Source organism: Xenia sp. Carnegie-2017, unplaced genomic scaffold, assembly GCF_021976095.1.
Source record: "Xenia sp. Carnegie-2017 unplaced genomic scaffold, XeniaSp_v1 HiC_scaffold_20, whole genome shotgun sequence".
Taxonomy (NCBI): Eukaryota; Metazoa; Cnidaria; class Anthozoa; order Malacalcyonacea; family Xeniidae; genus Xenia; species Xenia sp. Carnegie-2017.
In genome coordinates, this window is record NW_025813483.1 from 15,710,093 (window position 1) to 15,724,775 (window position 14,683).

General features: G+C 33.7%; 2 protein-coding genes across 6 annotated transcripts; both read right to left on the reverse strand.

Annotated features, from left to right (window-relative positions):
• Positions 1 to 78: 78 nt before the first annotated feature.
• On the reverse strand, positions 79 to 5,430 carry LOC124442446. Of its 5 annotated transcripts, none has more exons than XM_046992943.1 (7): positions 5,350 to 5,430; positions 4,392 to 4,561; positions 4,214 to 4,286; positions 3,585 to 4,093; positions 2,201 to 2,263; positions 1,489 to 1,626; positions 79 to 1,045 (listed from the first exon to the last, which is right to left on the reverse strand). In XM_046992943.1, the coding sequence occupies exons 2-6, from the start codon at positions 4,455 to 4,457 to the stop codon at positions 1,510 to 1,512; spliced, it is 828 nt and encodes a 275-aa protein (XP_046848899.1). In that variant the 5' UTR covers positions 4,458 to 4,561; positions 5,350 to 5,430; the 3' UTR covers positions 79 to 1,045; positions 1,489 to 1,509. The 5 variants fall into 5 exon arrangements, with proteins under 5 accessions (XP_046848899.1, XP_046848903.1, XP_046848902.1 ...); XM_046992947.1 differs by having other exon boundaries at positions 1,485 to 1,626; XM_046992946.1 differs by lacking the exon at positions 5,350 to 5,430 and adding an exon at positions 5,078 to 5,096.
• Positions 5,431 to 5,617: 187 nt separating this feature from the next.
• Positions 5,618 to 14,658, reverse strand: LOC124442283 (serine/threonine-protein kinase Nek9-like). The gene is made up of 29 exons (XM_046992781.1): positions 14,337 to 14,658; positions 13,546 to 13,723; positions 13,412 to 13,464; positions 13,218 to 13,288; positions 12,527 to 12,632; positions 12,413 to 12,462; positions 11,864 to 11,945; positions 11,281 to 11,385; positions 11,133 to 11,197; positions 10,985 to 11,035; positions 10,847 to 10,904; positions 10,242 to 10,316; positions 10,045 to 10,107; positions 9,812 to 9,956; positions 9,577 to 9,738; positions 9,469 to 9,504; positions 9,339 to 9,385; positions 8,658 to 8,813; positions 8,491 to 8,546; positions 8,354 to 8,406; positions 8,114 to 8,275; positions 7,866 to 8,045; positions 7,693 to 7,752; positions 7,187 to 7,353; positions 7,012 to 7,113; positions 6,469 to 6,542; positions 6,318 to 6,400; positions 6,156 to 6,217; positions 5,618 to 5,980 (listed from the first exon to the last, which is right to left on the reverse strand). Exons 1-29 carry the CDS (start codon positions 14,442 to 14,444, stop codon positions 5,897 to 5,899), a joined length of 2,694 nt encoding a protein of 897 aa, XP_046848737.1. The 5' UTR covers positions 14,445 to 14,658; the 3' UTR covers positions 5,618 to 5,896.
• Between the last annotated feature and the right edge of the window lie 25 nt (positions 14,659 to 14,683).

A 14,683-nucleotide genomic window follows, 5' to 3' on the forward strand; every position in this document is an offset into this window, starting at 1 on the left:
ATGATAGCAACCCAAAGAAGAAAAAAGAGAGCGACCATAAGAAAAAAAGAGAGCGACCATAGAACGACGCAGCAAAAGTTCGATATTTCAAATTATATTTTTATTGCAAATCTTACAACTGTTGCGTTTCTAATATATTACCACAACTACATCTTTTAAAAACCTTTATAAATATATATATGTTTCTATAAGATCACTGCAAACGCAGCAAACATTATCGACTAATACAAATGCTGTAAAACACTCTTACAGAGTCTTACATAATATACGTTAAATACAAAACATGCAGCAGACAGAATGTTTCTATTATATAAATATTTTGTGCAAATTCTACAAGTTGTATACATACGATCCTTCAATAATGTGATCAATAATGAAAACAATGTCCTCAATATGAGTTTAAGCGCTAAGGAAAATAATGATTAAAAATCAATCATTATGTTATAACATATTAGCATATATATATGTAACCCCAGCAATATTTATCTACACGCCATTTCTCACTCGAAAGTTGAAATTTAGGCCAGCAAAGTTTTTTCTCACAAATGCACTAAGCTCCTATAAAGTCAGATTGGTTGAAAGTTTTTAGTTTTCACTTGTGATGCTTTATTTCAGTTCATTTTTGACATTTTGTGCAATGCAAACTTTGTGCTCAAATATTACAATAACATCAAGAAATCAAAATTCTTTCAGTTATTGTTAGCATAAAAATTATCAACGACGTAACTACTACAATCAAATGTTGAGACCATTGCACTTCAGCCTAATTTCTAGCTTTCGAGAAAGACACCGTAGAATTTTTTCCCAATAATAATCCCCCAAATCATCCTCGCTGAACCGTAAGCCAATCCAATACTTGATTTCGCCTATCTAACAAAGTTGATTTATACAACAAGATCAGCGAGATTATAAAGCCATTTTCAATAACTTTCTGTCAACGGTTATACGCTTAATAACTGTTTAATGTGCTGTCTGCTACAAACAAATCTCTAGGATTTCGTACCCAAGGCAAATGATAGCTCTTTTCATCCAACACAATCGAATTCTAAAAACATACAACAGCTGTTTAAGTTTCACTGAAAAGTAAAAAAGTTCCCGATCAAACCACATGGAGTGGATCTAGCTAGACGAGAGAAGTTTACTTAAGAAGCATCAAAACTGAATAACAACATTCGCTAGGGGGTAATATCATTCTACCAGTTATCAAAATCGTCAATTTTCAGTTTCTTATAAACTCAAAAAATTTCATGAAAAAAGCGAGAGAATTATTTCATTGTCTATGAAATGAGTAATTAAGCTAACTGGATAATGAAGAGAATCCCTCGGTATGATGTAGATATTTCATGGTCTCAAAGCAAGTTTACCGTATTGAGGCATTGGTTTCCTAATTTCATAAAAAAATATCTATAGATTCCGGGAGTTACTTTGTCATTCAAATTCTATAATATCATTTGACATCGTGAAGTAGATCGGCTAGCTTCAACTTACTTTTGAGCCAAGCGTTTTTGGTTAAAAAGCAATGGATCTTGTCTCTTCCACAGGGGGTAATTTAAATGCCTGAATCCCTTGGATTGGTTGAAATGTCATCACAGATGAACCAAGATTTGGAGAGAGTCCGGCAAAGCTCTAAAACAATAGATGCCAATCAAAGATTTATAGAAAAGTCAATAAAATATATTAAATCCTTCTTAAATCTCAAGCAAACTATCAACTTTACGTTTCCAAAATGAATACTTCGACATGGAAACGTTATAAATATTTTGTCGAGAAACTTTGTACTTTAAAAATGCTAAATTACATCATTTCTGAGAAGACTTGACAAAAATATCTCAGACAGAAGTTCCTCCAGTAGATCTTCATTTTCGTCACAATTTTAATAATCAAACAAGTATGGACTCCTCTTAGAATTTGACAGTCAAATTTATTGCTGTCAACTAAGAAGCCTGCGACGTTAATGGCATAGCATCAAAAAAACAAAATCATCAAGTTCTAAATTAAGCAATAACAGCATGAAGAGTTGATCGAATGACGAACCCAGCTGGTGTGCACATATTAATTGCAAATCGAAATCAAACAAACAATTTTAATACGAGAAAAGTATCATAAATCAAAGCAAAGATCCAAGTCAATAAAAAAGGATCAAAACTTCCAAGTGAGTTTTATCCTAAGGACAGTAACGATGTGTGAAGGTGAACCTTACTCGAACTTTTACAATACGTGGTCTTCCGGCTCCATTTGCGCTGCTGCGTTTGTAATAAACTTTCTAAAACAGACAACAGAAGAGAAAATATTTAGAAGTCAAAAGTCATCATGGCACAAAATTAGGCCATTAAAATAGCACGGTGGCATCAAACTGACATAGCTATCATTAACCTGCCCTATCAAGATCAACAATTTTTAATGAGCACAGCTATCAACACAAAGACTCAACTAAAACAAATTACAATCCATACATCGATCAATGCACAACTATGTAGTGTGATGTTTTTGATGAACCTCTAATATAAGGATTTGGAAGTTTGGTTACATAGTATTAACGAGTAAGAGCCCCATTGTTCCATGAAGACTGTCGAAACACATTCATTAACAATGTTTCAGACGAACAGATTGTTTACAACACGATGATTATAGAGGGATAATAATTAAATACAAAACCACAAAGTCCAATGGCATTGCTTGAATATCGAAGGACAAATTCATTTACAACTACCAGATCATTGACAACACAACAACCTAAATATTTGATGTTTCAATGGCAACGAGACAATCAAGATCCAACAAATGTTAAGCAAATGAAAATATAATTCTTTACGTCAGCGTGATAGGAAAAAACTATTTTTTGAATATCTCACAACGCAGTATAAAGCGACGAAATACCACAAAAGGAATGATGCACTCTCTATACGTCATTCAAAGATATCGAAAAAACCTGCTTTGATCATACAAATATTAGTGAGTATATAGGAGTTTGAAGTCATTGAAAGCAATGAAAATACATTGGTTTGCGTTATAAAGTGATAGTAGATTTCATTCTTGAGCTTTGTATAAAAGACGTGGGTGTTAAAAAACCTTGCATACATCGCAAATTACTAGGAAAAAAAGATTAAGCAAGTTTAAAAATACAACACCACCTACGCACGAATGACAAATAAACTTCAGTAGCTTTTCAGAAGATCCATCCATTTAAACGGTATAGGTATGAGAGCATTACCAATATACACCGCCTTCATCCCTTCCAAAATACTAAGCGATATATCCCCCCCAAAAGGCTGAGTGCTCTATACGCAATATCATTACTAATCCTTTCGCATCAAGCTACAATCCTCTTCACAAAAGCCTGTAGCTTTAACTGACCAACTATTTATCTTTTCTGCTATATTTAGAGACACGGCCCAACAAGTGATTCTTGAACTCAAATGAAAATTATAAAATCTTGAGTACTGTTCGAGTTCATTGTATCATTCAAGTATAAAATAATTCATCCCTTGTTTTTTAGTACATACGCCATAAAATATGTATAATAAAAACGTTAGATGGTCATTTGTCATGCACATGAACTAACACAGTTTTATAATTTTAAATACCTGCTGCATCTTCTCAAAATCTAACGACGGACGACTGTAGAATCTTTCCTGTCCACTAGCAAAGCGATGTCGTTTTCTTGCGTGGCTCTCTGTAGGGCGTATTTTAGTATTTCGTAAAGGAGTAGAAACGTTTGCAACTAAGTCTTCTTCAATCCCTTTTCTACATTCGTTTTTTGGTTGTTTTGATAACAGTTCTTTTACTTCCTCGTCACTTGATGAACTATCGTTAGACATGCTATTGTTTGAAAGGTGAGAGCGTTTTCGTTTTTCCGCAGAGTTCGTCAATATCATACCACTATCTCGACCATTTGAAGTCCCGGGAAAATACAAATGTTCACCATTCTCCTTGTTCTCGTTTTTCACGAGCTCGTCCTCTTTCAAAGCTTCGTTGAACACATTTAAAGTTCTGATGTTAACGTTGGAAATGCAGGTGTGAAATGAAGTAAAAATACACGAATCTTTAGGTGTGCTTCCCATGTAGTTGCTCATGTCTGTCTCGACAGTCTCTTCTACGTTAAAGCAAAAAAATCATTATAAACATACTCAAAGCTATTCTATCACAGGTACCGGCCAATATCCTACCAAATGACAAATAATCTTTTAGAAATGCGAATAAGTTCATGACTTACCAGAATGCCACGTCTTCTGCAGAGTTCCATCGTCACCATTTTTCTCTCCATGACTAGATGACACAACTTCTCCCTATTAAAAAGATACGAAAAAAAAGTACAAAACCTATACTAATGCGAGGATAAAAAGAGCCATTTCTTAGTTATGCTTTTCCAGCAATAGTAACAACATACTAACATTGCTTTCGTAAGGTCTCACTTCGTTTAACGATTGCGTCTTAAATTTCGTCAAAAGCTTAAGCATTCTTGTGTCAGTGATTCGGAACGAGATGACGATGACTAACTTTGAAATCTGTGTGATAGACAAGGCAAGACGCCTTTCTAGCCTGTCCTAGGCCGAGGTGTACACTGTAGAGAGAAACAAATCAATCATCCTCCAAAACAAACGTATTTTGTTTACATAGTAAGACGAACTATGAAATCTAACAGACAAAATGATTTTGTAAAATGACATACACAACATACAACAATATATTAATGTTTGCATCTACGAGCAAAACCTCGGCTGAATGGAATTTTAAAGCCTTACATTTTAATACTACTTAAACAACCATAAAGCACACTAATTTTTTAAATGAAGCCACAAGCATTATTTTCATCCATTTAGCTTTGTCGGCTGTCAACGATATGTACGTCAAAGCGTGCATAAAATATGAAAATTATATCATAAATTTCTGATATATTCGGGTTCTCTCACCATAAAATAAAAATATCCAAAAATACGCGTTTCAAGATGCTCACACTAAATTAAGGGAGCATTCAGTATTCTTTCATAAAAACTAGGTACTTTAAAAATCGACGAAAGACACTTGCAGCTGTCACACAGGAACAGTCAAGTTCTGTAGTATTATGCTTAGGTCATACCCTTGAAAGGCCACGTTTTCTTTAGTTTCTTTTAGGCAAGCAATATATAATGAAACCTGAATACCACAAAGAAACTACAAATGTTGGCTTGCACTACATACAAGGCTTTGACACTATAATCGTAATAAACAATAAACTAGAATGATAAAGACCGGTGATATAGTATTGCATGCCATATTTATATTGAATAAAGCAATATATTGCTTTATTATTGACTCTTTTGGACATTAAATTACAACCATTCGAGTGAACAATGAAAAAAAATCGCATACCTTATCATTTACTCATAAAAGAAATAAGACAAGATCACGATAGCAAAACTTTCGCCGTATGTGTAAACGTAAATATTCGCTAGTACCCAGACCTCAAAAGACAACTTAGAGGAGCCCTGGGAGAAAATTCTGACAACTGATTGGAGGAAAAGGAGTCAGTGACTTATTGTAATTCAGTCATCTGAATAAGGTCATGACCTGGGAGCCGCGTCCAAAAATGTCTACGTATTAAAAAATATTTCAAAACACTTCGTGAACAATTCTATCATAATTTTTAAACATATAATATGAAATTTCTAGTATTTCTTCAAATTCAACTACTTTTAAAATCCACGCAAAATATCTGTTTGTCGTTGAGATGGAGCAAAGTTCAGTTAGTTCACCAAATATATTAAGAGCTGCATTCCATTCAAGATGGCCTATCATTTACAATGACAAAGTACAAATATTTTTTACCTAGATCACAAAGGCTTTCAAACATCAATTCACGCACTAATTAAATCAAATATTCAGACAAAAAACTCTATCATCATACATTAGAGCTAAGTTAGTTTTTCATTGTTGAAATTTCATTCAATTTTGCTTGCAGTAACCCTATTATATCCTTTTGTTCCGCATTCCTTCGCACAAGCTAAATGAACAGAAACGCATTAGTGATGTTTGAGACAAAAACAAAGATAATCTAAATAGGATTAGTGATCAGATTTAGTTATCACATACATAGCCAATTGGATAAGATATCATGCGATAGCGATTAGCAAAGTTCAATGTTTACGTTGTCACATCCAACATCGTGCTATACATACCATATTATTTTCATGTTTATAATGAGCAATGTATTCCAATAATTCTTTCCTGGTTAAATTTTCTGGATAAAAAGAAAATTTAACTAGTAATCAAAACAATAATTCATTCACGATCATTTAGCTTAGCTTATTAACAGGTCTTCAAAAGAAACATTTTTATACCGTTATCATATTCATACTCCCTTTCTTCTGTCTGTATTCCTACCGATTTACACGAGACTTTCACTTCGTCAGGGGATGGCATACTTCGAAAAAAAAATGGTGCTTAAAATAGACTTCAGTATTTCGTGTTTCAAAAAATGCAATTTATTACATCTTTCCATCAACACTTTCATTCTGCCTGGAGCGATGATTTTTCTGAATAAATTGATCAGCATCCAATAACTCCTAAGGACAAGAATGGCAGTTTGGTAATTCTCAGTGACGAAGTCTGAAGGCTACAGGCACAGGCTTTCGAAAGGCCCGTGGTATCTAGACATAAAAAGTTTTTACTTTTTGCCATTCCGGAGTCGATAAATGTTCTTCAATTAGACCATTTATGCTGTTGAATACTGTACTATCTACTTTTTCAATGCACAATGCTCAGAACTCGCAAAGGAGTGAATTTCCCCAGTTTTAACTTTACATTTTCTTCCCCATTATTTACCCTATAGGTTACAAACACAACCCGGGAAATGCAAAAACAAATGAGCGTGAAGAATACAAACGTCGTTAAGAGACTGAATCCACAACTTTGTCTTAGCCTAAAAGCCCCGTAATTAACAATCAGCCACTGGTAGTTCCAAAAAAAATCGCGCTGTATTCATTCCTCATTTTCCATGACATCTATCCTAACATTACTTGTAAATGTATTCACCTTTCTCAGCCATTCTGGAACATTACTGCTTGAATCGGTAATAGTTAGATGTCTTCCAATTTGTAGTTCATCATTTTCTGCTGAAACAGCATCTACAAACTCCTAGAAGGCGACAGTTCGCTTTTATTATTGTATGAAGGAAAAAATTTCACTATCTAATCATTCATTAACACACATCTTGAAGAGATCTTGGTGTCTCTACTTCGTCATCTGTTAAAATATTTCTGGCACCAGAATCCCGAGTTCTGGTGAAAAAATCGTCGCTGCTGGAAGATGGCGTTTTAAAACTCGGTGAAGAAAACGAATCACCCACATCATTTGTTTTGTTTGATTCAATAGAAACTAAGAAAAGACGATTTGGAAATAGCATTTCTACATTTGTAGCAAATGTTAAAAAAAAAACTATTTCAACTAAATATTTAAACTTAGTTGATGGTGTTTGAACAATGACCTTGTCTCTCAGTCTCGATCATAATAAACAACTAACCATCTAACTAATTTAATGTCTAAAACTGTCTGATCAAAACACACACATGAAATATTTACAATAGATAAATTTTCATAGGTCAGTTCAATGTTTGCTTATCTCTATGGCAAGAAAACTAAGAGGAGCTGGTAGATTTGTCTCCAGACACCTGTGCAGTACGAACATCATACGTCAACGTTGATTGAGGAACCTACTAGATCGAGGTGAGTTTGTGGCACTTTGTGTTTTGATAGCACGACTTCCCAAAATACGGTCTGCGATAGAAGAAAAATTCAAAAAAATTATGAGCACGACGCATAAAAATGTTTCATTGATGTTAAAACATTATCTCGTTACTGACGTTTTGTGGTGTTCACCATATACTAACCTGCAACAATAATTGTATGCCAATAACGAGATGCTAGACTTGTGACAGCGTACAATGAGCTAAATATCGGCTTGGGTAAAGACGTCAGTGGGACCCCATCTTTAGTTTTTTTGGTAAATTTATCAACTGGTATGCCTAACGATCCGTTATCACCGCGGCCCCACGAAAACACTTGGTTCTCTGCCAAATATAGATAACGTAAAGATCACGTGATCAATAATCACGTGACAATGCTTGAGCTCACTCACTTGCAGTAGAGGCAATTGTATAACCATCACCACACGAAACATATAAAACTCTATCACCAGCTAAATTTCCGAGAACACGACAAGGACCTTCGTGTCGCTTCTTGTTGCCAATTCCCAACTGTCCATATGTATTATCACCAACCGTAACAAGTTGACCGTAAACTAAAGAAAAAATGAGCCGCTGACGTCCTTTTGAACATGTGAATGATTACTTGTTGTTAAAGAAGTAAAGTCACAAACCATCTACAAACGCTGAGTGAGTCTTCCCTGCAGCAATTATACCAATACAATATCTACAAGCACGGATGTAAATCATTGATACGAATGAAGAGATTATGCAGAAAAATTATTTATCATCATTCAGAATGCATTCATACCTTGATAGAGATCGCACAACAATTGGGATGTTCACAGAATAAACAGTTCCAGCGTTCTAAACATAAACATATAAACACATGGAAGAAATGAAAAAAAACAATAAAAACAAAATGCATTTTATGAAAACAGACGAAATATTTTAATAGAGGAAATCCACCAAACTCACATTCGTATTCCGTTTCTTTAAGTTTTGTGGTGTATCAAGAGCGAGATTATTGTTTTCGTTGTTGCCAAAGGCAATAACTCGGCCGGATGATGTCAGCAAGAAAGTGCCATCGTTGCTACAACATACACTTTTGATTTTATCAGTCGGAGGATTAACCTAGTACATTGTGAGATAGTTGGGAAGTCAGCAGGATTTAAGAACATTCGAGAGTCATTACATGCACTGCAAGCAATCAGCGAGCGGCGTTTTGGACTAGAAAGATTGTCTGTATTAGATGTTTGTTAGATCTATGGCGAATTTTTAAGCTCATATGTTACACAGACATTAAAAAAAAACTGCCCAGACTTAGTCTAGTTATGCTGATAATACTGTAATGCTTTGTCTTGCAATGTATTCATGATTATCATCCATCGCCAAAGCTTCATGAACTTAATAGACAGCATGAATAAACGATGTAAATTTGTTACTAAACAAAGAGGAGTATACACTAGTTATTAAATATACTGTTATTTTTTGTTGTGTAACTTATATATAATGTTTTCGCATTTTGCCGAAGTGTAATTCCAATAAACTATTTTTGTTGGTGTATGTGCAGTTCTCAGTTCTTTTTCACTGCCTGTGTATAAATAGAAAGCATGCTATACCTAGAAAATAAATGGCATCCAGTAAAAAACAACAAACCTTTTGTGGCGTTGAAAAATCTTCTTCATTTCCTAAGCCAAGGCGTCCTTTATTTACAAGCAAAGAAAACAAAACTTGATCTTCAATGTTTACTTTTGAAATAAAATACTATAAAAATTCCACTGACAACCTTGTTCCCCACATCCCCACGAATAAACTCCAGATTCTATATTCAAACGCAAAATTATGATGAGAATAGATATTTGAAAAACTTCATGATGGCAAAATAAAACTGTACCAGTCAATGCAACCACGTGACAATCACCACAGGACACTTGTTTTACAAAATCTCCCTTGAAGTATTCCACAAGCGTAGGTTGGGAGATTTTGTCACCAAACTTTTTATCGCAACCAAGGCAACCATAGTAGTCAGAACCAAACATGAACAGGTGACCTTCACCTGAAAGAAGGTCAGGATATAAGGCCCTTTCATTTAACACCCCCCCCCTTCAACAACAAAACTCGATACCTACTTGAAACACAAGCAGTGAAGTCTTCGCCACAAGCAATTTGCGTAATGGCTATTCCGTGAAGTTTATCAACAATCTTAGGAGTGCGACAGGATGCTGAAGAGCCATGACCAAGCTGTCCAACCATTTCATTCATTGTTTGAGAAGCCTAAAAATAAAAAACGTAATTAAAGTTTTAAAGTTCTTCATTTGAAAAAGTGATTTGCGTAGCATAGCGAGTAATTGTTCTTATTTACCGCCCATGTGTACATTTCTTTTTCAACATTGATGACAGCGAAATGAGATCGCCCGGCTGCAACCTTTATGACAAAAAATCACATCTGGTAAGTTCAATGAAATAAAAAGTCGAACAAAAAAAATTGACTAAACATGGTATGAAGTTTGAGAGAAAAAAGTGAAAGCAGTAAAAAAATCCATGTGATAAAACATCTACCTGCAAAACTGCGTTTCCTCCTTGAAAAACATCAATTTTTTGAGGTGTTTGTTTACCTCCACCCCAACAATAAACCTTAACGTTTCAAGTTTTAGAATTTTAATCGTGAACAACAACAGCATGTTTTTCAATGTTTTATTTCCTTCAGTCCCACGTATTGTATCTTCAACATTTTAAAAATAATTCTTGGGTTAAAAGTTACTAACAGCGTTATAATTTTACTAATTATAATTCTCACATGTTCATCTATTCAATACATTTACTCAACAATACACTCACTTATACACACAATTCATAAAGTACATATTTCATTCGACTATCTACAATACTTATCCATACTCATTACTCATTCATATATATATACCTTACTCCTTCATATACCCTACTCCTCCATGTACCTTACTCCTCCATATACCCTACTCCTCCATATACCTTACTCTTCCACATACCTTACTCCTCCATATACCTTACTCCTCCATACACCTTACTCCTCCATATACCTTACTCCTCCATATACCCGACTCCTCCATATACCTTATCCTCCATATACCCTACTCATCCATCCATATGCCTCGGTCATTCATTTACTTCCTTTAATTATTTACCTCACTAATTCTTGAAGAGACCACAGGTTGAACAAGCTCAACACCACCTGACGTCAATCTAAGAATAGATAGGCGATAAGTTCGTGGTATAAAGTCTTTTCTTTAAAATATTTTTCTTTGAACGAATAAATAATGAACCTTGTTAGTCTAGCTGTGGTATTTAACTTCCGTATCTTTTTCAACATCTCTCTACGAGAACATTTTCTCAAATTAGCCTCAGCCTCAAAGAATGACGGTTGAAACAAATTTTCCAATCTTCTGATTTTACGGTACGAACTATACTAACACTTCAATAGAGCAAAGCAAATGATTTTGAAGTACTTCGTCAGCGGATGGTCGTTCATTTGGATTCTAAATTATAAATCAAGAAAACTACTTTCATAATTGTGTTTTTGAAACTACTATCATAAACAACTCTCTATTATGAAGTCTACCTGACATAAGAGACTGTTTAAAAGATTTCGTATGTCAGAAGAATAAACATCACTGATATCTTCATATTTTCCTTTCACAATGTCCCAGATTAATTTCAGTTGGTTCTAACATGAACAAAAATAAACACAAAATTGTTCTGTTTTTTTTTGTGTGCTACGATGTAGAAAGTGGGGTTGAAATTCATACAAAGGATTCATAGGTAGAGAATATTATTCGCAGCATTATGCAAAGGTTATATTGAAATAATGCTATTGCTTATATCGTGACTCATAGTCTGATGATGAATTTGTAACAAATTCGAAATATTACTTTTCAAATAAAAATTTCTTGTTTCTTTCTCAAATATTGAGTTAAACAAGAGTTTTCTATTCGGTGTATGCTTCATATTATACTACATAAAATTGTCCGCTGGTAATCGATTTTAAATACAACACATTTGTCTCGTTTTGAATACATACATTCTAGGATATTTGTAAAAGCTGTAGTCACGTTACAAGACGCGTAATAAGGATAATATTAAACTTTAATAAATAAATGACGGTATATTTAAACATAAAATGATGTAACATCGTTTATTTTTACCGTTGCATCAAAAACTTTCTTTAAAGTCAGTAGTTCGTAGAGGACGCAGCCAACAGCCCATATATCACTTTTCGAATCATATCTTCAATAAGAATATGAATTAAAGTTATATTAAGAATAAAGTTATATTAAAATTAAGTTATAATACTTATTCTTTTGTGACATTAAAATTGTTCCACAAGAAGTAAAAAAAAACCCTACTGTAACAGTAATATGCACAAAAATTACAAGTTTACTCAATTACCAAGCGGAATTATTTGGTTTATATAAATCGCTACTAAAGATAAAGGACAAAAATAAAGCCTTATTGCATTGCCACATTTTCTAACGCTTTACGATAAAACTTTACATTTTCCAAAATCAACGATGCTCTTTCCGTGTATATGATAATGACGTGTCATATGTAATTAAGATAATCGTCCATCAAACAATGTTAAAATTCTTTCAAAATTAACTCAAGTATTTTTAACATAAAAGCAAACAACTATTTGAAAAACAACTTTAAAGTAACATAAATTTATGTGATATAACATAGTACCTCTGTCGTACCTTTCTCCTTTACACAATTCTGGAGACATATAATATGGAGTACCAACTACCTAAGTAAAGGACTAAAGTACAGTAGCTTGTGTAAGTTCATAGTCAAAACTCATAATATCTTACTGTTTCAGCCATCTCGTTTGGATCCTGAAGGACTTTGGATATGCCAAAATCTCCTAGTTTGAGCAAACCAGATTTTGTCAAGAATATGTTCAGGGTCTTTATATCTCTAAAATTATAGAAATAAAATAGTTTCTTCTCACTTACGCCATGCATTAATGATGTCTACCTAACCCAACATGGAAAAGCTATGAAAGAATAATATGGAAACATCTTTTCTCATGATGTTTGCCTCTACTTCAATGCTTTGCAACTCTAATGCTTATCAGTAATGCAATGATGAACCTACTAGCCAAGGAGATGCCTCCTAGCCTTGGTTTGAAGTGGTAAAAAGAGGGGTGTCAATTTCAAAAGAAAATATAAATATAGTGTACAAAAGAATTAAGATAAAATAATTCTGATTTGTGTTTACTGGTGCACACTTTGAAAAATATTTCTAAAACATGGTTTTTAAGTACATGAAAAAAAATGTGTCATCTTAGAGCAGCACTCGTTAAAAGTACCTAGCCAACAAAGTCAAATTCACAGCATAGTACTAGCCCTACAAAATAAATCTGACTCCATTCCTGCATACAAGTAACTACGTATTCAGTTTGAACAAATTAATAAACCATTCAAAAGACATGAAGTTTTTGAGATAGCAGTATGTCATCGCTTACCAAAAGTTCAAAGATTAAAAATCATTAATAATTACCTATGCAGTATATCATTTTCATGTAAATGTGCAACAGCACTGATAAGTTGATAAAAGTCCTGAATGATATCCTATAGATGATAAAAAAAATTGACATAATAAATTAATATCATAAAACACACTTTGCCAGTAGCATAATCATATCAACTGGAGGAAGAAATACAAATAAACAGGCTTCATTAAGCATTTCTTACGCTTTCTTCAAATAATGATGTAGCCTGACGAATCTTCTGATGAAGACTTCCACCTTGGAAAAAAACTCAGTCAATGTTTTAACACATAATAAATGAAATTAAAAAAAATTTATTTCAGTCAAATAGTGATTTACCATTACAATATTCCATCTCAATGAGAAGCAAACTTTCATCCATAAAATGATTAAAGTAGGCAACAATGTTGGCATGATTAAGCAATGACAAGATTTCAATTTCTTTCATTGCATTTTGCCTTTCTTTTTCGTTAGCCTTTGACAGATCAATTTCTTTCCACACAACAAGACTGTTATCCTACAAAAATCCACACAACAAGACTGTTATCCTACAAAAATCCACACAACAAGACTGTTATCCTACAAAAATCAACACAATAAGATTGTTATCCTACAGAAATCCACACAACAAGACTGTTATCCTACAAAAATCCACACAACAAGACTGTTATCCTACAAAATCCACATAACAAGACTGTTATCCTACAAAAATCCAAACAACAAGACTGTTATCCTACAAAAATCCCATGGAAAACACTTGACTACATGATTCATAAATGTTGTAAATGTTGTGTAACGAGACAGCTAGCCTGAAGTAGACTGTGTAGGCTTATGTTAACTTGGAGGGACATTTTATTCCGTAGATTTAACAAGAATGTCAGCACAACAGGATTTATGATAAATGTCTATCATGAAAGGGTTCAAAGAAGGACTTCATCAATCAAAAACAAAAAACGCCAAGTAAGCTTATAACAGCTGCGTCTTATTTTGTTTTAAATCAATTAATTATTTAAAAAATTCATAAACATTTGGCAAGGGCATTTTTTTCTCTGCTCAAGCTTTCCCCTCATAATGCTAAAAATCATTTTAAATTTTCGTTAATTCATTGGGGAATCATTGCCGTTGTTTACCTCAATTTTCCTGTAAAGATTTGCTTCGCCAAATGCTCCTCTACCAAGAGTTCTGACAAGAATATAGTCTTGTTGAGCATCTGTGTTAACTTGGAAAAAATCAGACATGCTGACAGAAATAAGGAGATTAAATTTCTTCAGAAATGTCTGAAATGTTTTGATTCACGAATCTTTTTTTCAAGGTAGAACATTCTATGTAAACCACAAACTGTGACGAAAACTTTAAGCGTTAAACGTGACAGTAGGTGTAAAGACTCTTTTGAAACACAACCATAATTAAACTTTTGGAATAAATTTGAATTAAAATCCTTCCCACGGGGATGATATGAGATGATTGTGGAATTGTG